The 26,455-nt window shown below is 45.6% G+C and overlaps 2 protein-coding genes across 6 annotated transcripts in view; both read right to left on the bottom strand.

The window, feature by feature from the left end:
- Positions 1-7,901, bottom strand: part of ATN1 (atrophin 1) — a 42,572-nt gene extending 34,671 nt beyond the window's left edge. For 2 of the 4 annotated variants that reach the window (XM_073552976.1, XM_073552975.1), the window contains exon 1: positions 7,524-7,900. The gene's annotated coding sequence lies outside the window, so the exon portion shown is untranslated. Of the gene's footprint in view, positions 1-7,155; positions 7,453-7,523 lie in introns of those variants that run through there. The other 2 variants (XM_073552973.1, XM_073552974.1) reach the window with 2 other exon arrangements.
- Positions 7,902-20,802: 12,901 nt separating this feature from the next.
- LRRC23 (leucine rich repeat containing 23) lies at positions 20,803-25,841 on the bottom strand. 2 transcript variants are annotated; one of them, XM_073552972.1, is made up of 8 exons: positions 25,711-25,841; positions 24,669-24,809; positions 24,454-24,566; positions 23,124-23,380; positions 22,784-22,914; positions 22,548-22,684; positions 22,247-22,466; positions 20,803-22,156 (listed from the first exon to the last, which is right to left on the bottom strand). In XM_073552972.1, the coding sequence occupies exons 2-8, from the start codon at positions 24,804-24,806 to the stop codon at positions 22,142-22,144; spliced, it is 1,011 nt and encodes a 336-aa protein (XP_073409073.1). In that variant the 5' UTR covers positions 24,807-24,809; positions 25,711-25,841; the 3' UTR covers positions 20,803-22,141. The 2 variants fall into 2 exon arrangements, with proteins under 2 accessions (XP_073409073.1, XP_073409072.1); XM_073552971.1 differs by lacking the exon at positions 25,711-25,841 and adding an exon at positions 24,909-25,053.
- Positions 25,842-26,455: the final 614 nt, after the last annotated feature.

Below are 26,455 nucleotides of genomic sequence, written 5' to 3'. Positions count from 1 at the left end.
GTGGTCATGTACCATAGAGTTTCTTTGCAAAATTTGCTCAACTATATATATTTACGAAATAATTTCAGACAATACCAATATCTATAAGAACAATCCTTCAAAAACTACCATGCATTGCAAAAATAGCAGTACCCAGCAGTGTCCATCTAACATAAACAGTATCTCCAGTATCACCAGGCACGGCCCATAATATCTTCAGCACAGCATAATAATTTCAAATACCATCTAGATAATACCGATTTTGCCTAAAATATGTGAATACAGGAAACCTCTATGTCATATATCTTCCTCACCTCCTGCAGCTTGAAGTTTAGCTTTTTCCTCTCTGTAAGATCTCTCTAAATGTTCAAAATATTCATCGGCCACCAAAAAAAAAATCTATCTGGAGTGAAATAGTAAATGGCAGACATAGTGGAGGGGGATGCAGCTGCAGTTTACCTCTCTCTGTTTCTGTGAGGCTGCATGCTGTGAGAGGGGAGAAGGAGCAGCAGAAGAGAGGAGATGAGATTGGATCAGAGCTCCATATGGTGTGAGGAAGGAGGAGCAGAAGAGGGGAGACATCTGATTGGATCAGAGCTCCATATGGTGTGAGGAAGGAGGAGCAGAAGAGGGGAGACATCTGATTGGATCAGAGCTCCATATGGTTTGAGGAAGGAGGAGCAGAAGAGGGGAGACATCTGATTGGATCAGAGCTCCATATGGTTTGAGGAAGGAGGAGCAGAAGAGGGGAGACATCTGATTGGATCAGAGCTCAATATGGTGTGAGGAAGGAGGAGCAGAAGAGGGGAGTCATCTGATTGGATCAGAGCTCCATATGGTGTGAGGAAGGAGGAGCAGAAGAGGGGAGATATCTGATTGGATCAGAGCTCCATATGGTGTGAGGAAGGAGGAGCAGAAGAGGGGAGACATCTGATTGGATCAGAGCTCCATATGGTTTGAGGAAGGAGGAGCAGAAGAGGGGAGACATCTGATTGGATCAGAGCTCCATATGGTTTGAGGAAGGATGAGCAGAAGAGGGGAGACATCTGATTGGATCAGAGCTCCATATGGTGTGAGGAAGGAGGAGCAGAAGAGGGGAGACATTTGATTGGATCAGAGCTCCATATGGTGTGAGGAAGGAGGAGCAGAAGAGGGGAGACATCTGATTGGATCAGAGCTCCATATGGTGTGAGGAAGGAGGAGCAGAAGAGGGGAGACATCTGATTGGATCAGAGCTCCATATGGTGTGAGGAAGGAGGAGCAGAAGAGGGGAGACATCTGATTGGATCAGAGCTCCATATGGTTTGAGGAAGGAGGAGCAGAAGAGGGGAGACATCTGATTGGATCAGAGCTCAATATGGTGTGAGGAAGGAGGAGCAGAAGAGGGGAGACATCTGATTGGATCAGAGCTCCATATGGTGTGAGGAAGGAGGAGCAGAAGAGGGGAGATATCTGATTGGATCAGAGCTCCATATGGTGTGAGGAAGGAGGAGCAGAAGAGGGGAGACATCTGATTGGATCAGAGCTGTGAGAAGGGAGAAGAAGAGGGGAGACAGCTACCAGATCCATGGATGTACTTTATAGCACCACAGATGCAGCATTTCCACGGCTGGGAAAAGAGGGAGAGTATGGACAAAGCAGGAAGACTTGTTTTACATGACAAAAAATACTTTTCACCTATTCACATATTGAAAGGGGGTGCAAGCCGTGCGGATGGAGAGTGGCCAACTATGGCGTTAATATACAAGGTGTGGGATGGGGAAAGAGATTGCTGGGAATTACTCCAGATTTACCCCAATATGGCACAATGATAAATTAGCGAAGTTTGATAAGTTAAAGGGGTTTAGAGGGTGGGAGCTGAAGGGAATGCGAACTATGGACAATATCCTAGAAAACGGAACACTTAAAAGCTTCAATAAACTCCAACAAGAATACAGGCTTCCTAATGCTTCCTTCTTTCAATACCTACAACTGAGACACGCAAAGTTCCGGTCCCAGTTTGGGGTTACTGCACCCGAGATTCAAAAAAGCTCCGACACTTGAGTCATTAGCATCGGCAAAGTATACGGCGGGTCTAATCTCTAGAATATATCATCAGGATGTAGCGGTCTCTTGCTGATGGCCATACTTGGACAGCAAGGTTACAATGGGAATCAGACGTGGGACAGATCACATTATAACAATGGAAAGAGATATTGGATCAGGTTCCCGGACGGTCCCCATGTGAGTCTCAGAGACTCTCGCAGATATATCTCATCTCAACAGGATAAATGCTAACATTTGGATGGAAAAGGGGGATTATAGAAAAAGAAAAACAGTAACAAAATTTGGAAATTTATGGGGACCATGGTTAAATACATCAGGCCTACCGTCTGGAGCGCTGGTGAGAGATAGGATATGGCAGCTAGTGGTTCCAGGGTAGAGGGCTACAATATTCCCGGGTTTTGGATATAGGGGTAGTCAGTGGACATAGTAAATAGAAGCGACTATTGTGTGTCAGTCAAGTCAGGGTATATGGGAGTATATGGGATGTAATGCACTATGAATATAGCTTGGTCTGCTGTGTTATTGGAGGGAGGGGTGTTTGTTTTTTATCTCATTTATAAATATAATCAATAAAATTGAGTTAGAGATGGATTTATGAAAAGTTGTTGATACAATTAAATGCATAACAGTAAAGGCTTAATCTGTAATTACCAACAAGTTATTATTCAATGGTAGATTTGTAACAATGTTATGTATGCTTTCTTATCAATAAGAATGTTCTGATTAAAAAAAAGAAGAGGGGAGACATCTGATTGGATCATTATAAACTTGTACAGTGGCATGTAAAAGTTTGGACGCCCCTGGTCAAAATTACTGTTATTTGAAATAGGTAAACAAGCTGAAGATGAAATGATCTCCAAAAGGGTTAAAGTTAAAGATGACACATTTACCCTGTATTTTAGGCTATATATGTATATATTAATTCTTTTACATTTTAAAAATTACAAAAAAGGAAAATGGGCAGATGCAAAAGGTTTAGACACCCTTGGAAGTTTGTGTAATCAGATAACTTTGACCAAGGATTCAGACCTTAATTGGCCTGTTAGGGTTATGGCTTGTATGGTGCCAAAAAAACAGCAGCCATGGGTTCTTCTAAGCAGCTGCCTAGCACTCTGGAAATGAAAATGGTGGAGGCCCACAAAGCAGGAGAAGGCTATAAGAGGATAGCACAGTGTTTTCAAGTTGCCCTTTCTTCTGTTCAAAATGTAATTAAGAAATGGCAGTTACCAGGAACAATGGAGGTCAAGATAATGTCTGGAAGATCAAGCAAAATTTCAGTGAGAGCTGCTCATAGGATTGCTAGAGAGGCAAATCAGATCTCCACATGACTGCAAAAGACATTCAGAAAGATTTAGCAGACTGTGGAGTTGTGGTTCATTGTTTTACTGTTCAGAGACACCTGCACAAATATGGCCTTCATGGAAGAGTCATCAGAAGAAAACCTCTCCTGCATCCTCACCATAAAATTTATCATCAGAAGTATGCAAAAGAACATTTAAAGAAGACTGATGTATTTTGGACCGATAAGGTTAAAATGGAACTCTTTGGCCACAATGATCAAAGGTATGTGTAGAGAAAAAAGGGCACAGAATTTCAGGAAGAGAACATCTTGCCAACCAAAGCATGGGGGTGAATCAATCATGCTTTGGGGTTGTGTTGCAGCCAATGGCAGAGGTAACATTTCACAGGTAGAGGGAAGAATGGATTCAATGAAATTTCAACCAATTCTTAATGCAAGCATAATACCATCTGTAAAAAAAAAAAAAAAAGCTGAAGGTGAAAAGAGGAAGAGGATGGCGTCTCCCAATGGATAATGATCCTAAACACACATCACAATCCACAATAGACGACCTCAAAAGGAGCAAGCTGAAGGTTTTACAATGGCCCTCACAGTCCCCTGATCTGAGCATCATTGAAAATCTGTGGCTAGACCTCAAAATAGCAGAGGAGGCAAGACGACCCAGGAATCTCACAGAACGGGAGGAATTCTCCAAGGAAGAAGGGAGGAAAATCCCTCAGACAAGTACTGAAAGACTCTTGTCCGGCTACAAAAAACGTTTACAAGTGTGATACTTTCAAAAGGGGCCGCTACTAGGTACTAACAATGCAGGTTGCACAAACTTTTGCAATAGTCCATTTTTCATTTTATTTTAAAAATGTAAAAAGTCATATGTATATTTTTTTGTGCCTAAAATACAAAGGAAATGTGTCATCTTTAACTTTAGGCCTTTTAGAGATTTAGAGATTCAACTTACTTGACTGTGCACAATAACAGTAATTTTAACCAGGGGTGCCCAAAATTTTACATGCCACTGTATACATCGATGAAGTAGAGAAGACAAAAAAAATAATGTAGACACAGCCAGTGCGTCTCACCTGTATTTAAGATGTATTTTTCTTGCTATTCCTTTGTTTGGATCGGCTCTTCTTGACATGTTACCAGCGCTGAGCAAAGAAAATATCTCCCTGCTCTGCTCCCTCTCCCCTCTCACAGCATGCAGAGAAAAGTGAGAGAAGCTGCAGCTGCATCCCCCTCCTCCCTGTCTTTTATTTACTGTTTTACTCAAGATTTATAGTTTGTGAAAATGTTTGTGAACACTTTCAGAATTCTTGCCGCAGAAAATGAAACGTACAAGCTGCTGAAAGGTGACACTTTCCCCCAATTAGATAAATGACATTTGTACTATTCTCCTGTAATAATGATTTTTCAGTCATGTGATTATTTGCAGTTTTAAGAATATGGGCGGCCAGTTTTGCCACTGGGCTGAAGAACGGTTATCCACATTTGATCAGTTGGCATGGGTGGGACCAGCTTTTGTGCACCCCAACAGTCTATAGTGTAAGGGAGTTCTTCACCCAACACCTACTGGAAAGTTAGACAATGAGAATGGAAAATGGGGCCCACTATTTCCTAGGGTTGAGTGACTTGACGTTTCCATAGCTTCCAATGACTCTCCATCAACAGGTCTACCACAATTTTGGGTTCCGCATGGGCCGGTGTTATGAATGAGTCACCGAGGAGGAAAAGCAAAAACAAGCTAAGCCCCAGAAATCCAGAGAGGTTCGAAACTAACCGGATTGCAGACCCCTGATCCTATCCACACAACTAGCAGTAGCCGTGGAGCGTTCCTACGATGATCCTAGACGCCTCGTCACAGCCGGAGAACTAAATAAGCCTAAAGCAAGAAAAGGGGAAATCTAAACTGCCCCAGAGCAGACCCCAAAGCAATAGACAATCCCCAAACATGTATTGATGGTGAGACAAGATGAAAACACAAACACAGATAGAAAAATAGGCTGAGCAAACGATGGGGCCCACACTAACTAGGAAGGACAGGAAAGGAAAGATGCTGTCTGCAATCACGCACAAAACCCTGCCAAAAAAATGTCCAACACTTTCTGATAACAAAAACCCTGAAGTCGCTAGACTTCAATTCCCTGTATCAGCACTCTGGTATATTCTGAAGACAGAGCAAAAAGAGAGCAATCTGATCAGGGATATAAAGCAAACTGGCATAAACAGAGACATAAGAACGGAAATTCAGCACAGCCCCAGCAGGGGCTGGCTGACCACAAAAACTGAGTAAACTACACCAAACCTCATGTGAAAAATAGCAGAGCACACTTAGCTTAAGAAGGCAGGAACAGAACTGGAAACCAGAACCTCAGGGCAGGAGAAAATCACCAGCACAAAATTAGGGAGTCGGCTGTCTTAAATCCAGTCAGAGACTCCTGATGTCCACTCACAGTCATCCTCCTCAGGTGGCAGGTCTCTGCAATTTAGATCAGCTTCATTACCTGCTGTCACCACCAGAGGGAGCCAGGATGGAGAACTAACGACTCCTCTGTCAACACAGTCATCTCCACCACCCTCACCAGAAGTCAGAGGTAAACCAGAAAATGAGTTCACAACAGGCCGGTGCACTTGTTCCCCCACCAGTCATATCTCTAGGCCATATTCAGCACTTTGACATACCGTAACTTGATGCTCAGGACCCCAATGCAAAATCTTCAACAGGGTCCCCAATTCTCACAGGTCTTCAATATTATTGGTCTCATTTGGGCCAAAGGGACCTTTTTGAACCCTTGTAGGTTCCAAGGCCTGGGAGCGACTGCAACCCCCACTTTCACTATAATTACACTCCTGACATGTACGCTAGGGTAAAAAGAAATGGTGTTTAGAGGGCAGGCCCCAAATTAGCAATCACCTGAGAAATGTGAACCCCCACCACCACCCACCGATCAAATGAGGGCCCAAAGGTTACGCGGGGCTACTCTTACTAGAATGAGGTCATAGTCAATTAAACAACATTGGGGGGTCCCCATTTTTCTATGTACATTCCTAATACATGCAACAGGAGGAACACAGGCAAACCCTTCATTTTTGGAGGGATCAATATACTCCCTAGTAAAGGGTAGCAACATATATGTATAAGCCATATGTATTCTATGCGTAAAGCATCAGACAAAAAAAAAATAATTCTAAAATAAAAATAAAAAAATAATTTATGGTAACACCAATTTTGTGAAAGCTGAGGGACAATCAATATGACAAATCTGCCTACACAACTGGAGATCCAGGAGCAGATCTGCCATTCAGGAGTGCAGGAAAGCTGGGTGACCATCTCTGCACGGAACATGACAGCCGCCATATGGATCGTCGCTCCGCTTTCCCAGAAAGTGATGGAGAGCTGAGCAGGAGAGGACGACGCAAGGACTTGGGTGTAAATTGGGAATTCTCTTTTTAATATATATATATATATATATATGTGTGTGTATATTTCTCTAGATATTTTTATATTCCGACATGACAATTCCATAAAGCATCAATCCCGGCAAACCTTATCTGACCTCCCTGTCTTATGCACGACACCAAGAAGCAATATCGATTAACCCTTTCAATCATTTGCATGAGATTCCACATATACAACCATGAAGACAGTGCAGGGGGTACATCGACGATCTAACATTTCATGACGTGATCGTACACGATTCTATCTCCGCCGAAGGAATATATATACGTAGAATAGAATGAGAATAACATGGTGGATTAGGTTAGTACGTCTTAAAGAAACAGTAAGCAATTAAAACCAAGAACCCTTCAGCAGTATTCCAAAAATGTAGCAATACCTGCTCCCCTTGGTAGGCCTCTCCCGTGTTCTCTCCATGTAGATTGCAAGCTGTTGAGCACAGGGGTGCACGCGTTACCCCTCTGTCTACTGCGCAGTTGTGTATGTTGGTGCCGGGGGTGTGAATCCCACCGGAGAGGGGGGTGTGTGTATTTTTGTCTGTCTGTGTTCGATGTCTTTCCCGTCCACCTACACGATGGATGGCTTCATACGTGTGTCATGTAGCGTGTCGCCGGCGTCCGTCCCCGTCGCGGCTTCGGATGGTTACATGGATACGTGCGTGTGCCTGTGTACATGTGTAAATCTCTTAACACCTCCATCTAAATCCCCGGCTGGCGAATCTCTGAAATGATCCAGAATGGCACCCACCTAACAAAAGGATTGGGGGGTGAATCCTCATGGATCGCCCTCGCTCTCTCGCCTTTAAATTTGCAGCGTCTCAGATCCCTCCGATCGCGATCATCCGGGGCCGAGCGGGATATCGGAGTGCGAGCCTTCGCGAATCATCGTGCCAAGGGTTTTCTGTGCCTGCGATGCTGGCTGAGGCCGAAGAAGAAAAAGTGGGTGCGCAAGAAACCAGCCACACGGCAGAAAGAATAAAAAAAAAAAAGCTTTTTCTTTTTTTTTTGCCTTTTTTTTTTGCTTTTTTTTTTTTTAATCCGTTGTGCAGTGAAAATCCCACAAAAGACGAATTTTTTTTTCACCTCCTTCCCCCCTCCTAAACTGCTCCCTCCCTGCCCCCCTCCTGCTGCTGGTTACTCCCCCTGCCTCGTTACCTCCCTCTCTTTCTCTGCGTCTCCCTGTCTGTCTAACCCTCCCCTCTCTCTTTTACTCTCTTCCTTGAGGTCTCAGAAAGCAGCAGCAAGGAGCCAAACCTGAGGGAGGAGGGGGCTGATATAGATTGGGATTGGGGGGTGCAAAGTTGGGTGTTTTTGGGGCCTAAGGTGTCTCATGTCTCCTCCATATGTAGGAGGGAGGAGAGACAGGAATGTTTTCGTTCTCCCACTAGCTGTCTGTCTCTCTCTCTCTCTATCCCCCTCCTCGCTTTTCTCTCCCCCTGCTCTTCCTGTAATTTCTGACACAAAAGGGGGGGGATTTATCTGCAGGACGAGAAAGTAACTGTGTGCGTGCTAGGTACTACATTAGATGGACGCGCTCCGTGCAGCCCGCAAGGCCTCCTTCTCGGGTTTTGCTAAAATTGCATTTACATAGGACGAACCATACAAATACTTTGCTTTAGCATGTAAGCCCGAAAGGGCAGGGTCCTCTCCCCTCTGTATCAGTCGGTCATTGTTAGTTTGTTTACTGTAAGTGATATCTGTAATTTGTATGTAACCCCTTCTCATGTACAGCACCATGGAATCAATGGCGCTATAGAAATAAATAATAATAATGCTGCAAAAAAAATGTCGCAAAGGGTCTGTACAAGCATATAGGGGGCTGTCAAGTCTTAGGGCCCAAACATGAGGGTCTCTCATGAGTCATGGAGGCTGCTGAATCCCCCGCAATGTCCGCTCTATGGTCTCACTTAAGTAATTCTGCATTAAAGGGGTATTCTCACTTTATAGGTTTGGGGAGAGCAGCTATTACTATTTGCGATAGCGTTATATTTCTGTGTGCTTCAGAGCTGCATTTATAATTCTGCAGTCTGACCATTTTGAAGGTGGGGTCAGTGATGGCCTGGAGAAGCATATCCTTGAAGGATCACACATCAGTGCCATGACTACTTTAAATTCTGGGATGAAATTGTCAGACCTTATATAAGGCCCTGGGATCCTCCTGTGCAGGACAATTCCCACAATGACCTCCAGAATAAAAGGCCACAGCTAAGGTTTCTTACTGAACGCAGCCATGTCATTGCTGGGCCCCAGTACATAATATATAGAGACTCTAATGATGGCTACTCTGAATGGTCTCCAGTGGTAAGTGCTGACCCCAAGGTTCAGTGTTGGGTCCACTATTATTCAACTTAATTATTAATGATATAAAAGACGGGATTAATGATGCCATTCATGGTTTTATTTTTGCAGATGATTCCAAATTGTGTAGATAATACGTTTCATTATAACACTTTGTAATATTATAAGTTTCAGGCTGACTTGGACAAACTGAGTGTTTGTGCATCTACCTGCCAGATGAGGTTCAATTTAAAGTTATGCACATGGGCACGTGACATTGGTATTGTCGATGTCCTGGTGGGCCATTTACGCCCATCCACGCTCCCCCTCTACTTAGACAGCCCCTTCCCCATGCCCAATCCCTTTCCCCCAATAAAGACAGACTCCGAACTTGGATAATAATCAGCCACAGCAGCCTTTACTATAAAACATGCAAATGTTGTACATACAAACTGACGCGGCTGCGCAGGTCCCGCCAGCGACCCCCCCCGGAGCCGGAGCTGTCATTGGCTCCACCGCCGTCCCCGGTTTCTCACCGGGCAGCGCTCGTTGCCACCATGCCTGCACCGGAACGGAGGCCACACCGCCAGGAGGCACCAGGTATATACCCCGGCCCTCCTAATGGGTTCCTCTCGGAATTCACTTTGTCTGAGGCGGGTTTGCGGCAACTCGAACTGGGGCAGTTGGAAGAGTCCGCTGGGGGCGCTAGTCAGTCAGAGATGGGGCGGTGGAGGAGGTCCCTACTGAGAAGGGTACGGTTGGAACAGGCGCCCACGATTTGACATTTTCAGGGAATAGAGGAGTCTAGGTCGCTTTGGAAAAGTGACCTCGGGATCCCTTCGCTGCCAAGTCTCCATGTAGTTGCCTATCAGCGCCGACAAGATGCGGAATCCCTCGGTGCTAGGCCTCGTGCCAGAACAGCGGAATCACCTATTGAGGAGGAGCAGTTGATGGGCATTGAGATGCATCATGGGTTCCCTTTACCACAGCTTCAGTGCCCTATAGCAGGTAACCAGCAACAGAATGGAGACACCCAAAGTACCACATCTGGTAGCAGTTCTATTTCAGCTTCCAGAACCACAGGAGGGGATCAGCATTAATAACTCTCTTTACCCAGGAGGGTTTATTTGCACCGTTGTGCCTACTTTTGTTAATCATGTTTTCCATGTTTGCACTCTTGTTGCCTGGTTTTTGATTGGCAGCGTTTTCTAATTTGAACTTCCGTGACCATGAACTTGGAGTGCATCACAAACTTTATTGTAAATAGTTTGCGCCTCTTTAGGTGCCGTCTCTTGTTTTTATATAAGGACACTTTTCGAAGAAAGAGTCTACCTCAGCAGACACTGCAAGAGATCCCGGCTGGGAGCGGTGTCCAGCACTTACAAGAATTTTTGAAAAGTTTTACTGTGAAATATTTGATAATGTGTCTTATGATAGTCAATGACTTTTATATTGAAGTAAGAATGTTTTGATACGTAAAGATGAGAAATTTGAATAAAGAATTAAAAATTTTAGGTGACGAACCAGGTATTTACGGTTGTCGTCCAGAGTCTAAAAGAGACAGTGAAAAGAAAGAAATGTATTGATGAAGAATACTGAAGTGATAGTGAGTAACAGATGACAGCACTTTGAAATTAAGTAAAGATTTGCACTTTTGACTTAGAATTTTAGATAGGTAATTAGGAATTGTTTGCAACGTTTAAGAAACAGTGCCTCTCATATCGGGAAGTTATAGTATAAGAGATGTTGTTCAGCATTGCAAAATTTTGTATGTTCCTGTACTGTCAACTTTGTTTATCTTGCAGCCCGTGGACGTGCTGTGTTTAACGGGGGGTATGTGGTGCCCCTGAGGCTCAGTCGCCACAGAGGTACTGCACCTTCTCCTAAGGTGTAGTGCCCCACTATCCGGGTAAGGTGGGAAATCCTTTCCACACTCCAACACTCGCACCCCACACAACAGGGTAGTTCTGCACAACCACATTGCGGCTCCTTGCTCAGACGGTAGCAGAGCACCTTTGGTGGTTCCTTGCTTGGAACACTGGACGTGCTGGGAGGTGGGTGGAGTTAAGATACATAAAAGAGTGGGAAAGTGTAGGAGGACAGGTCAGTCTGACAGAAGGTCAGTCGGGTAGGAAGTCACTCAGACAGGAGTGAGGATCCCTGGAAGAAGGGATGGAGGAAGGAGTGCTGCAGTTGCCTCAGTGACCTGAGCCAGCTGGCATGGGAAAGGAAAAGAAGGAGAAAGACGTAGAACTGAAATCTAAGCTTCCATAAGAAAGAAAGACAAGTACGGAACGAAGGAGTAGAGAGAACAGAGAGGACGTGGGTTAGAGGAGGAACCCTGCCTATAGGTTCTCAGAGCAAGGCCGGGGCCCGGTCCCCGAGGTTGTATGGACACTTATGGTTCTGCAGCAGACACCGGTGGATTAGTTGGCTGTAAATGCACTACTCCCATCTAATACTTGGGGCACAACAGCAATTGGATAGAGAGCTGGGACTCAGGAGAAGGGAGTCCCCGAAGCAGGCTACAGCTGTCTGCCGTACAAGTAGAGTTCTTGGGAACATCTGACAGGAGGAACTCCAGTGTAACTCAGTACTAGGAGATCTTCACACTTTAAGGCGCTATAGAGGAGTCATTCAGAAAGGTACATGTTGGCGGAGTGTTGGAGGGGAGAATCCTAACTTGCCCGGAGGTTGATTGAGTCTCTGACCCGGAAGACACGGCCTGGAGGCAGGCACCTGTGTGTGTACAACGGACTGTGAGTAAAGCTTTGGAACTACAAACCCCGGTGTCCTCCATTCATTTGTGCGCTAACACATTCAGCACCGCTATAGCTGGGTACCATTCTCCACACCGCCTGCACCTCTCCTCTTCCATTGCATCCACGCTGCCCTGGGGCTACAGCTTCACCAGTGGGGAGCTATACCATCCTGGCTGCAACACACCACCAGCCCCAGAGGATCTGTCTGCAGCGTCGGCCTAACATCCTACTTGCCGAACACCACAGGTGGCGTCACGAACTATTCCACCATTTACATTCCCTCCATTGATTTGGGCGCCCAGGGCCACGGACCCGGTCACCGCTGCTGTGACACATCCCGCTGACACTGGCCCGGTACCGAGTACCCCACGGCCCTGGGAGGGCAACCCACCAATGCCGCGTGGGGGGGGAGGGGGGCGGCTTGCTCAAGGCCTGTCCTAATAATATGATGGCATCATCTATTCTAGGGGAGTAAAACTAGGAGAGTCACTTGTAGTGAAGGCTCTGGGTGCACTTTTAGATCACAGTCTAAATAACATGCAATGTCAATCAGCAGCTTCTAAGGCCAGCAGGATATTGCCATGTATTATATATCCCGCAAGAGGCCCGGACTCACGGGACAGGAACGTAATACCAGCACTTTACAAAGTTTTTATACTGTAATGTGGCATTTGAGGAGGTACATATTGGATATATCATATAGGGCATACAGTTGTGGCCAAAAGTATTGACACCCCTGCAATTCTGTCAGATAATACTCAGTTTCTTCCTGAAAATGATTGCAATCACAAATTCTTTGGTATTATTATCTACATTTAATTTGTCTTAAATGAAAAAACACAAAAAGAATTGTCCTAAAGCCAAATTGGATATAATTCCACACCAAACATAAAAAAGAGGGTGGACAAAAGTATTGGCACTGTTCGAAAAATCATTAATAATAATCTTTATTTTTATATAGCGCTAACATATTCCGCAGCGCTTTACAGTATGCACATATTAGCATCACTGTCCCCGATGGGGCTCACAATCTAAATTCCCTATCAGGGAGGGGGGGGGGAAACCGGAGTACCCAGAGGAAACCCCCGCAAACACGGGGAGAATATACAAACTCCTTGCAGATGTTATCCTTGGTGGGATTCAAACCCAGGACCCCAGTGCTGCAAGGCTAACCACTGAGCCACCGTGCTGCCCGTAAATCATGTGATGCTTTTCTAATTTGTGTAATTAGCAGCACCTGTAACTTACCTGTGGCACCTAACAGGGGTTGGCAATAACTAAATCACACTTGCAGCCAGTTGACAGGGATTAAAGTTGACTCAACCTCTGTCCTGTGTCCTTGTGTGTACCACATTGAGCATGGAGAAAAGAAAGAAGACCAAAGAACTGTCTGAGGACTTGAGAAACCAAATTGTGAGGAAGCATGAGCAATCTCAAGGCTAGAAGTCCATCTCCAAAGACCTGAATGTTCCTGTGTCTACCGTGCGCAGTGTCATCAAGAAGTGTAAAGCCCATGGCACTGTGGCTAACCTCCCTAGATGTGGACGGAAAAGAAAAATTGACAAGAGATTTCAACGCAAGATTGTGCGGATGTTGGATAAAGAACCTCGACTAACATCCAAACAAGTTCAAGCTGCCCTGCAGTCCGAGGGTACAACAGTGTCAACCCGTACTATCCGTTGGCGTCTGAATGAAAAGGGACTGTATGGTAGGAGACCCAGGAAGACCCCACTTCTTACCCCGAGACATAAAAAAGCCAGGCTGGAGTTTGCCAAAATATACCTGAAAAAGCCTAAAACGTTTTGGAAGAATGTTCTCTGGTCAGATGAGACAAAAGTAGAGCTTTTTGGGCAAAGGCATCAATATAGTGTTTACAGGAGAAAAAAAAGAGGCATTCAAAGAAAAAAACACGGTCCCTACAGTCAAACATGGCGGAGGTTCCCTGATGTTTTGGGGTTGCTTTGCTGCCTCTGGCACTGGACTGCTTGACCGTGTGCATGGCATTATGAAGTCTGAAGACTACCAACAAATTTTGCAGCATAATGTAGGGCCCAGTGTGAGAAAGCTGGGTCTCCCTCAGATGTCATGGGTCTTCCAGCAGGACAATGACCCAAAACACACTTCAAAAAGCACTAGAAAATGGTTTGAGAGAAAGCACTGGAGACTTCTAAGGTGGCCAGCAATGAGTCCAGACCTGAATCCCATAGAACACCTGTGGAGAGATCTAAAAATGGCAGTTTGGAGAAGGCACCCTTCAAATATCAGGGACCTGGAGCAGTTTGCCAAAGAAGAATGGTCTAAAATTCCAGCAGAGCATTGTAAGAAACTCATTGATGGTTACCGGAAGCGGCTGGTCGCAGTTATTTTGGCTAAAGGTTGTGCAACCAAGTATTAGGCTGAGGGTGCCAATACTTTTGTCTGGCCCATTTTTGGAGTTTTGTGTGAAATGATCAATGTTTTGCTTTTTGCTTCATTCTCTTTTGTGTTTTTTCATTTAAGACAAATTAAATGAAGATAATAATACCAAAGAATTTGTGTTTGCAATCATTTTCAGGAAGAAACTGAGTATTATCTGACAGAATTGCAGGGGTGGCAATACTTTTGGCCCCAACTGTATGGTATATAGAAGGCATACATCCTGGGAAGCTCGGGACTTCAATGTACCAGTTGGGGGGGTTCTCATATGCTCAAGGGCAGGGGTCACATGGCCACAGGAGGTTATTACATATAGTGAAAATGAATGTATAAGACTGTACAAGGGGCAGCGAGCCCTCCGCACTCCTCCGTCAGCCCACTCCCCCCATAGGCAGACACTGCTCCTAGGATGTGTATATATCTGAGTGTCACTCTGCCCCCTCCTCCTGCCAATGTCTTCACAGTGTGGCACGTGGAGCCTCCGGAAAATGGATCAGAGAGATTCTGTATCCCGCGTGCACCCCTCCCCCGTTACAGTAACACCAGATCTAAATGTCAGCCGCCTGATCCTCGGTATTATCCACGTCCCTCCATCATTAGGCCTTTATTATATGATGGACTAAAAACCTTTCACGTCTGTAGTCATGTCACACGGGGGGCACAACCTCAACCACCATTAAAGGGCGGTGAGGAATATCTGACGCAATTTGAAGTTCAAGATCTCTGCTTGCAGTCAATGAATGGGAACATTCTGGGGATTAAACGCCATTATGGAATTATTTCTTTATGCAATTTACTAATATGAGGAGTCGAGCAAAAATAATTTGCAGGACCCTGGTCCAGTGGTCACGTCGGTGTTCCGAGTCCTCCGAATGAAAAGTTTTGGATTTATTTTGCCATTTTCTGATATTTGTAAAAAAAAATTTTTTTCTAATGTTTCCATTAATGGAGGCGTGTGACGGCCTGTGGCGAGATGACGTTTTTATTGATACCATTTTGGCGTACATTCAATGTTTCTTTCACACTTTTTTTTTGGGGGGAAGGGTAATTCTGGCATTTTTTTTTTATATGTATAATCTCTCTATTTAATATTTTCTATAACAAGTTTTAGTCCCGTTGGGGAACTTTTACCTGCGATTGTTTGATCAATTGTCCATATACTGCAGTCCTTATATAGAAGAAAATACGATCTCCTATATGAGGCTGGGTTTTCATGGGAGAAGAAAAAAACAAAAATCACTCTCTCAGTAAATTATAATTTACAAAAAACACCTGTAAAGGCTTCCTGAGCGTTTAAAAAAGGTCCCTTAGTTGTATCAGTAGCTCCACAATCATGGGGAAGACTGCTGCCCTGACAGATGTCCAGAAGGCCATCACCCATTCCACAAGGAGGGGAAGCCACAAAAGGTCATTACTAAAGAAGCCGGCTGTTCACAGAGTGCTGGATCCAAGCATATTAATGGAAAGTGGAGTGGAAGGAAAAAGTGTGGTAGAAAAAGATGCACAAGGAACCGGGATAACCGCAGCCTGGAAAGGATTGTTAAGAAAAGGACACTCAAAAATGTGGAGGAGATTCACAAGGAGTGGACTGCTGCTGGAGTCATTGCTTCACACCACACACAGATGTATCCAGGACATGGGCTACAAGTGTCACATTCCTTGTGTCAGCCACTCATGACCAATAGACAACGCCAGAAGCGTCTTACCTGGGCCAAGGAGAAAGAGAACCGGACTGTTGTCAGTGGCCCAAGGTGTTGTTTTCAGATGAAAGTAAATTTTGCATTTCATTTGGAAATCGCGGTCCCAGAGTCTGGAGGAAGAGTGGAGAGGCCACAATCCAAGCTGCTGGAGGTCTAGTGTGAAGTCTCCACCATCAGTGATGGTTTGGGGAGCCATGTCATCTGCTGGTGTAGGTCCACTGTGTTTTATCAAGACCAAAGTCAGCGCAGCCGTCTACCAGGACATGTTAGAGCTCTTCATGCTTCCCTCTGCCGACAAGCTTTATGGAGATGGAAATGTCATTCTGCAGCAGGACTTGGCCCCTGTCCACACGGCCAAAAGGACCAATACCTGGTGTACACACAGCAGTATCACCGGGCTTGATTGACAGCAAACCCGCCTGACCTTAACCCCATAGAGAATCTATGGAGTATTGCCAAGAGGAAGATGAGAGACACCAGACCCAACAATGCAGACGAGCTGAAGGCTGCTATCAAAGCAACCTGGGCTTCCATAACCTCTCAGCAGTGCCACAGGCTGATCGCCTCCATGCCACGTCGCATTGATGCAGTAATTGATGCTAAAGGAGCCCGACCAAGTATTGAGTGCATTTACTGAACATAAATTTCAGTAGGACAACATTTCGGATTTTAAAATCTTTTTTTTAAGCTGGTGTGATAAAGTATTCTAAATTACTGAGATAATGACTTTTGGGTTTTCATTGGCTGTAAGCCATAATCATCAACACTAACAGAAATAAACACGTGAAATAGATCACTCTGTGTGTAAAGACTCTATATAATATAGGAGGTTCAATTTTTGTATTGAAGAACTGAAATAAATTCACTTTTTGATAATATTCTAATTTTGTGAGAAACACTTGTATTTATTGTATATGGGGCTGACCTCACATTGCAATTGATTGCTGTACTAAGCTTGATGTATTCTTGTACTGACAGTGGTTCTGTTGATGTATTTCTGTGCTGATGGTGGTTCTGGTGGTGCATTCCTGTACCAATGGTGGTTTTGGTGATACGTTCCTGCACTGACGGTGGTCATGTATTTCTGTTTTGCTGGTGGTTCTAGTGCTGTATTCATGTACTGTTATTAATTCTGATCTTGTACACATGTAACAATAATTTGTCAGATAACGTGATGGATGGTCTAGTGCAGGGGTGGGTAATTAATTCTCCCGAGGGGCCACATGAGAGACCATGACTGTGGTGGAGGTCCGAACCATCAGCTTGAAATTAATTCTACTCAATATTAATATTCATTGTATCACTTAATATTGAGCAGAATTAACTATGCTGACACCCCCCTATATATCTTTAAACTCCCCCACAGCCCCTTATATACGGGCATGAGCCTCACACAGCCTCCCTATATACGGGCATGAGCCCTACACAGCCTCCCTATATACGGGCATGAGCCCTACAGACTCCCCATATACTGCATGAACCCCACACAGCCTTCTTATATACAGCATGAGCCCTACAGTCTCTCCACATTCTGAATGAGGCCCCACACAGCCTCCCATATACTGCATGAGGCTCCCACAGCCTCCCCATATACTGCATGAGGCTCCCACAGCCTCCCCATATACTGATTGAGCCCCACACATCCTTCCCATATACTGCATGACAGTATACAGCCTTCCCATAGCCTCCCCATGTGCAGCATGTCACCCCCATAGCCTCCCCGTGTGCTGCACGTCACCCCCATAGAATCCCCAGAAAATAAATGGGAAATGTTTAAGAACATCCTTAGTAGGCACTGTAAGCGGTTTATACCTTGTGGGAATAAAAGGACAAGAAATAGGAAAAACCCAATGTGGCTAAACAAAAAAGTAAGAGGGGCAATTAACAGTAAAAAGAAAGCATTTAAACTACTAAAGCAGGATGGCGCCGTTGAAGCTCTAAAAAACTATAGGGAGAAAAACACTTTATCTAAAAAACTAATTAAAGCTGCCAAAAAGGAAACAGAGAAGCACATTGCTAAGGAGAATAAAACTAATCCCAAACTGTTCTTCAACTATATCAATAGTAAAAGAATCATAAGTGAAAGTGTAGGCCCATTAAAAAATTGTGAGGAAAGTATGGTTGTAGATGATGAGGCAAAAGCTAATATATGAAACACCTTCTCCATGGTATTCATGGTGGAAAATGAAATGCTAGGTGAAATGCCGAGACAAAGAAAACCCTATATTAAGGGTCACCAATCTAACCCAAGGAGAGGTGCAAAACCGGCTAAATAAGATTAAAATAGATAAATCTCCGGGTCCGGATGGCATACACCCACGAGTACTAAGAGAACTAAGTAATGTAATAGACAAACCATTATTTTTTATATTTAGAGACTCTATAGCGACGGGGTCTGTTCCACAGGACTGGCGCATAGCAAATGTGGTACCAATATTCAAAAAGGGCTCTAAAAGTGACCCTGAAAATTATAGGCCAGTAAGTCTAACCTCTATTGTTGGTAAAATATGTGAAGGGTTTCTGAGGGATGTTATTCTGGATTATCTCAATGAGAATAACTGTGTAACGCCATATCAGCATGGGTTTATGAGGAATCGCTCCTGTCAAACCAATCTAATCAGTTTTTATGAAGAGGTAAGCTATAGACTGGACCAAGGTGAGTCATTGGATGTTGATTTTTCCAAAGCGTTGATACCGTGCCACACAAGAGGTTGGTACACAAAATGAGAATGCCGGGTCTGGGGGAAAATGTGTGTAAATGGGTAAGTAACTGACTTAGTGATAGAAAGCAGAGGGTGGTTATAAATGGTATATTCTCTAACTGGGTCGCTGTGACCAGTGGGGACCGCAGGGGTCGGTGTTGGGACCTCTTCTCTTGAACATATTTATTAACAATCTGGTAGAAGGTTTACACAGTAAAATATTGATATTTGCAGATGATACAAAACTATGTAAAGCAGTCAATACAAGAGAAGGTAGTATTCTGCTACAGCTGGATCTGGATAAGTTGGGAACTTGGGCCGAAAGGTGGCAGATGAGGTTTAACAATGATAAATGTCAGGTTATACACATGGGAAGAAGGAATCAATATCACCATTACACACTGAACGGGAAACCACTGGGTAAATCTGACATGGAGAAGGACTTGGGGATCCTAGTTAATGATAAACTTACCTAGAGCAGCCAGTGCCAGGCAGCGGCTGCCAAGGCAAACAGGATCATGGGGTGCAGTAAAAGAGGTCTGGATACACATGATGAGAGCATTATACTGCCTCTGTACAAATCCCTGGTTACACCGCACATGGAGCACTGTGTACAGTTTTGGGCACCGGTGCTCAGGAAGGATATAATTGAACTAGAGCGGATACAAAGGAGGGCAACAAAATTAATAAAGGGGATGGGGGAACTACAATACCCAGAGAGATTAGCAAAATTAGGATTATTTAGTCTAGAAAAAAAACGACTGAGGGGCGATCTAATAACCATGTATAAGTATATAAGGGGACAATACAAATATCTCTCCGAGGATCTGTTTATACCAGGGAAGGTGACGGTCACAAGGGGGCATTCTCTGCGTCTGGAGAAGAAAAGGTTTTTCCACCAACATAGAAGAGGATTCTTTACTGTTAGGGCAATGAGAATCTGGAATTCCCTGCCTGAGGAGGTGGTGATGGCGAACTCAGTCGAGGGGTTCAAGAGAGGCCTGGATGTCTTCCTGGAGCGTAACAATATTGTATCTTACAGTTATTAGGTTCTTTAGAAGGACGCAGATCTGGGGATTTATTCTGACAGAACTTTATAGGCTGAATTGGATGGACTAATGTCTTTTTCCGGCCTAACTATGTTACTATGTCACCCCCATAGAATCCCCATGTTCACCCCCATGAAAAAAAACATACTCACCTCGGTCCCGTTCCCAGGCGCCCTGCTTCTGACTCTCCGGCGGTACACAGCTGACGCAATGACATGTCATTGCGTCAGCTGTTTCACACACCGATTGGTGGAGGAAGCGGCCGGAGGCTCCTCCTCCACCAATGCTGACTGCGGGAGATGGCGGACGGGCATGTTGAAGCCCGCGGACCTCAGGTTTGTAGCCCCACTGCTGTCTTGGTCTGCGGGCCGGACTGAGACAGCCAGAGGGTCGGATGTGGCTTGCGGACCGCACTTTGCCCAGGTCTAGTGGATAAAGTATTGTGTTGGCTGACAAGTTAAGAGTTTCTATATCTGTATTTATGTTAGGAGTATTCATTATAACTTTAGGCACTCTAGAATGCCTAATCTTAATAGTGTGTAATATACTCACTGTCAGGATTCACTTTTGCTGGCTCCTTCCAGAAGTCATCACATGATCACTTATATATGATTTTCATACTAATGTCATGGGCACACAAGTTTTTCTTCCTACTTCTCTCAATGTAGCAGGGACTGTAGTATTTCATGAGAGAATTAGAAAGATCAGCTCGTCGTCACGTGACTGTAAGTGCGCAAATTGCATAAGTGGTCACATAGCGACTACACAAACTGCTTAACATGTGTATAGGAGGAGGCGGACAACTGAATTTTTTGTCTTGGGTGAGGGAAAACTTAGATTCACCTCTGATTGAGATAAAACATTTACTAGAAATCGGGTGCTTGGAGGACAATATACAGAAGTACTCAGAAGTGCTGCTGTGAATCCAGCTGAAATGGAAAAAAAAATAAAAAGCAGCAACACCTTCTCTCTTCATATAGCTCCTCCTCTCTATATACTTTAATAGTAGCTATAATCTGATCTCATTATTAGCAGGATTTCTGTAGGGTGAATGATGAGTTCAGGGGGCAGATGGGAGCAGTGGCTCATATGTGGATAAAGAAGCATATTTCTCCAACAAGATATATTACAAAGCTTTATAGATTCACCCGATTTATGATTTATGTAACATTTATTAGAACAAAAGACTTGATCCTGTTTATTTAGAATGACTATCTAACGACTTAAGGCCAGGAGGGTATGACAACCGCCATACAACTACTGTCTAGGATTGTCCACATTTCTCAAAAATAGAGAGGCATTGGGGGATCTCTGAGACTTCAGGCAATCTTCAGCAATGGCTGCTGGTAACCACCCACACCCCTTCTCTTCCTCCGTTTCTTCTTATCTCGTGTCTTTTTTTTAAATTTCATCCGCACTATATGACAATAATTGGGGAGTATTGATCGTTACCGCTCTTGTTTGTGGAAGCCATTTGCCGAAACTATAATGGTTTATTCTCCTGCCACTAATTATGAAAGGCCCTTTATATTACAATGGAAGCATTTTGGATTTCATTCTGGAGCCGCCATCGGGTTTGGAAAAATAATTGAGGCCGTGTTTTCCTGTTGCATATTGTGGTTAATACTCAATACCCCCCTCCATAAAGTAATAAGCGGCTCTACATTCCTAGTTGCACACACAGAAAAAATGTAGCATTTTTTGTCAGACACCAGGTGGCGACAGTCACCTATAGGTGCTAAAGGGGACAGGTAATGTAAAACTGCATTGCTGAGGGTGGGCAGCGGGTGCTGGCGCTGGTTCGGGTTGTGGGGGGGGGGGGGGAATTGGAAATTGTGGTTAGAGGGAGTTTGTATTCCCGAACATGTCACAGGTTAAGAATCAGATAGAGCTATACCGCCTGCATGGTGGTAAATGTGCCGTATCAGCTGTATAGACATACAAGCAGGGCCTCCATTGTACGCCACCGCTTCTGGCACTTGCGAGCACTGCACCCTTTTAGTGATTGCAATGTATTGTAGGCGGACACCAAGATTTGCTCCCTACCTATGCGGAGTAAAATCAATCCTGCAGGGTAGTAATTAATGCAAGATAACAGCCTCACCCCCACCATCCATCCTCTGTCACCTGCTGAGTATGTCAGGCTGGCACAATCTACTTCCTGACTATTGGGCACTTTAAGAGGAGCGGTTTCATCTGGCACCGGCAGAATAGAGACCCCCATCCAATTGTACAGGAGAAGTTTTGCAAAATAGCGAAATTTCCGAAAATATGCCCCCTCCCCCCTAAATGTGCACTTGTATCATACTGCAGTATGTGGCTCCTTTAATCAGCCGACTGTCGGACCCCCACGGATCAGATGTTAACGTCCAGGAATGTTACACTGTGTCGTCATCCCATGCTCGGCCATAACCATAGAGGACGTTTTTCTTTTTAAAAGTCGCTGATCTTTAGGATTGGTTTACGACTCGGGAATCTGAAAAAGAGAAGAGTGAGGTGTAAACATCGCCGAATCCCTCCACCTCAGACAACGCTGCAGCCTCATTTCTTCATTCTTCGTACTCACCCCATCCTCCATTCTCGACCTATGCGTCTGTGCAGCCTCTGTCCTTTCTTCCTCCTCAAAAAAGTCCTTATCGAGTCTCTCCAGGTGAGGTAGAGCGACGAGAGTCTCCAGGCGGTAGCCATCTTCTTCCTCGCACGGGTTCTCCCGCAAAACCAGCGCCCGCAGCAGGGGCAGCACCTTGAGCTTCTCCACCTCCTGGAGTCTGGATACGAGGTTCCCTCTGCACAGGAGTACATGGAGGTAGTAAGCTGATGGACATACTCACCAGGGCCGGCAGAAGGCATCTACAGGGGAACCGAACCTGAGGTTGAGATACTGCAAGGCCTTCATCTTCTCCGAAAAGCCGTCCAGAGTCTCCAGCTGGTTATCCCTCAGGTGAAGGCTGGTGAGATGGACCAGCTGCTCTAGTCCTTCCAATGTCTTTAGATTATTCTGGGCCTAATTGTGCAAAAATCACCATCAACTAGAAGTGTGAATAAGACATCATCGATGGGCAATAACTAACCATGATCTAGTAACCATATGGAACTCACTCACCAGGTAAAGTTCCCGCAGGCTGGGCAGGTGGAGTCCGGCAGTGCCATGCAGTTTATTCCCTCGTAGCTCCAGTTTGTGCAGACTGTTCAGCTTGGAGGAGTCCAGACTTTCTAAGGAGCGGAGCTCATTACCTACAGGCCATAGGGAGGATACACAAGACATGACGTACGGGACACGGCCTCTGGCAATCACAGATCAGGCACTGCAATGACACTGACTCATTAGCTGTAGGACTTGATATTAATGTCCTATCCTTAGGATAAGTCTTTGATATCATGCAGCCGATACCTGGAGCCCTAGAATCACAGAGGCCCCAGAGAACATGAACATCAGCACCAACCGATCAGATTGAGGGACTCCAGTCTCGGGTGTGCGATTCCCTGAAGGTCCTGAATACGGTTCTGGGCCAGGCTTGCTTGTTGGAGATACGGCAGCTCCCCCAGGTCACCGACACGGAACAGCTTGTTGTGGTCGACACGCAGAGACAGCAGATGGGTGAGGAATCGGAGGGGAGACAGATCTCCAAGGGAATTCTGAGATAAATCCACATAACGCAGATGTATGAAAGACTCCAAGATGGAGATGTCTGTGATCTCCCTGAAAGAGAAGAACAACATGGAAACTAAACATTCTACATACATGGTACAAGAAGTTACCATGACCCTGGTGGGGGTATATTTACCTGTAGACACAAAAAGGTGACACCATGAGTATATATTACAGCTATTATATACTCCAGAGCTGTACTCACTATTCTGCTGGTGCTGTCACTGTGTACATACATTACATTACTGATCCTGAGTTACATCCTGTATTATACCCCAGAACTGCACTCACTATTCTGCTGGTGCAGTCACTGTGTACATACATTACATTACTGATCCTGAGTTCCATCCTGTAGTATACTCCAGAGCTGCACTCACTATTCTGCTGGTGCAGTCACTGTGTACATACATCACATTTCTGATCCTGAGTTACATTCTGTATTATACCCCAGAGCTGCACTCACTACTCTGCTGGTGCAGGCACTGTGTACATTACATTACTGATCCTGAGTTACACCCTGTATTATACTCCAGAGCAGCACTCACTATTCTGCTGGTGCAGTCACTGTGTACATACATTACATTACTGATCCTGAGTTACACCCTGTATTATACTCCAGAGCTGCACTCACTATTCTGCTGGTGCAGTCACTGTGTACATACATTACTGATCCTGAGTTACATCCTGTATTATACCCCAGAGCTGCACTCACTATTCTGCTGGTGCAGTCACTGTGTACATACATTACTGATCCTGAGTTACATCCTGTATTATACCCCAGAGCTGCACTCACTATTCTGCTGGTGCAGTCACTGTGTACATACATTACTGATCCAGAGATACATCCTGTATTATACTCCAGAGTTGCACTCACTATTCTGCTGGTGCAGTCACTGTGTACGCACATTACATTACTGATGTTGAGTTACACGCTGTATTATACTCCAGAGCTGCACTCACTATTCTGCTGGTGCAGTCACTGTGTACGCACATTACATTACTGATGTTGAGTTACACGCTGTATTATACTCCAGAGCAGCGCTCACTACTGTAATAATTGCAGCAGGTTTTGTCCTCCAGTCGATATTGATGTCACCGCCGGTCACACAGAATATTCGACTTACTTGTCTTTCACCTGTAATGAGACGTAGGCGTGGGCCAGGCCATTCCCCGTCTTGCACAGTAGGGACAATCCTTCTTTCATCATCTCTTCAGTCAGCGGCACATGAGGGGGTGGCTGAAATACAACAGGCAGTGAATTTCCCCCACGGAGGCATTGGACTGTGGCATCGTCATCTGCCATCCAGGAGGTGTGTAGCTTTTGCTTGTACCTCCTCACCTCTTCCTTTTCGGGCTCCTCTTCTCCCTCCTTCTCTTCTCCCTCTTCAGCTCCCGCTTCTTCATCTTCATTTGGCTCTTCTAATGCTTCTTCTCCTTCCTGCTCTTCATCTAAAATGTCATCCTCTGTGTCAGACATCTCCTACAAAAAAATATAAAACATTTAGGGTCTCGTAACATCCTAATATTTGTGGCCCCTGGGGGCCGAATTTTCAAACTTTTATAAATGTATGCACTTAGCTGCTTCTTGACAATGTGTCATCTCTAGATGTGATGCTGAGGGGCAGTAAACAGGCGCACATGCAGGGACCACCATCAAAGGCTGCCCCCGCTGGCCGACAGCAGCAGAGCTCCTCACTGGAGCCCTCCAGATGCAGGCCCACCCCCAACCAAACACGGGGCGTAGTGACCCTCCCCCGACCAAACACGGGACATAATGACCCTCCCCCGACCAAACACGGGGCGCAGTGACCCTCCCCCGACCAAACACGGGGCGCAGTGACCCTCCCCCGACCAAACACAGGGCGCAGTGACCCTCCCCCGACCAAACACGGGGCGCAGTGACCCTCCCCCGACCAAACACGGGGCGTAGTGACCCTCCCCCGACCAAACACGGGGCGTAGTGACCCTCCCCCGACCAAACACGGGGCGTAGTGACCCTCCCCCGACCAAACACGGGGCGTAGTGACCCTCCCCCGACCAAACACAGGGAGTAGTGACCCTCCCCCGACCAAACACGGGGCGTAGTGACCCTCCCCCGACCAAACACGGGGCGTAGTGACCCTCCCCCGACCAAACACGGGGCGTAGTGACCCTCCCCCGACCAAACATGGGGCGTAGTGACCCTCCCCGACCAAACACGGGGCGTAGTGACCCTCCCCCGACCAAACACGGGGCGTAGTGACGGCTTTCCCTGACCAAACATGGCAGCAGTGTGAGCTCGCACTGCACAATCCATCACACACAAGATGAGACTTGACGCCAGCAATAATCATGTGCTATTCAGCTACAAAATGGCGCCTGTGACAGGAGACAGCACTCACCTGCGCCCGACACCCGACTCTGGCGGCTGCAGCAACTCTGAGCACCGGAAACCTGAAATAGCGTCACTCAGTTGTCATAGCGACTGCCGGAAGTGTATGAGCTGGTGTCCATGACGACGCGTGACTCCCTCGCTCCTCCCATACTGCTGCTGCCCTGTCAGGTTTAGCGCCGGTGGCGGCGGCGGCCATTTTGTTGCCTTTACTCATTTTAGTATTTTACTCACAACGACGTCTGATGTAAAATAGATACAGGAGGCCCAGAAATGACAGGAGAGTGTCCTGTGCGTCTCTGGGTAACCGTTCACACACACTGTACCAGCAATATACAACCGTCCACCCACTGTCTACCAGCTATATACAACCGTCCACCCACTGTGTACCAGCTATATACAACCGTCCACCCACTGTCTACCAGCTATATACAACCGTCCACCCACTGTGTACCAGCTATATACAACCGTCCACCCACTGTGTACCAGCTATATACAACCGTCCACCCACTGTGTACCAGCTATATACAACCGTCCACCCACTGTGTACCAGCAATATACAACCGTCCACCCACTGTGTACCAGCTATATACAACCGTCCACCCACTGTGTACCAGCAATATACAACCATCCACACAGTGTGTACCAGCTATATACAACCGTCCACCCACTGTGTACCAGCTATATACAACCGTCCACCCACTGTGTACCAGCTATATACAACCGTCCACCCACTGTGTACCAGCAATATACAA

This window comes from Dendrobates tinctorius, unplaced genomic scaffold (assembly GCF_039654945.1).
Source record: "Dendrobates tinctorius isolate UK_male_01 unplaced genomic scaffold, ASM3965494v1 ptg000196l, whole genome shotgun sequence".
Classification (NCBI taxonomy): Eukaryota; Metazoa; Chordata; class Amphibia; order Anura; family Dendrobatidae; genus Dendrobates; species Dendrobates tinctorius.
Note: the sequence above shows the minus strand (reverse complement) of the source record. Positions and strands in the feature narration are given on the sequence as shown.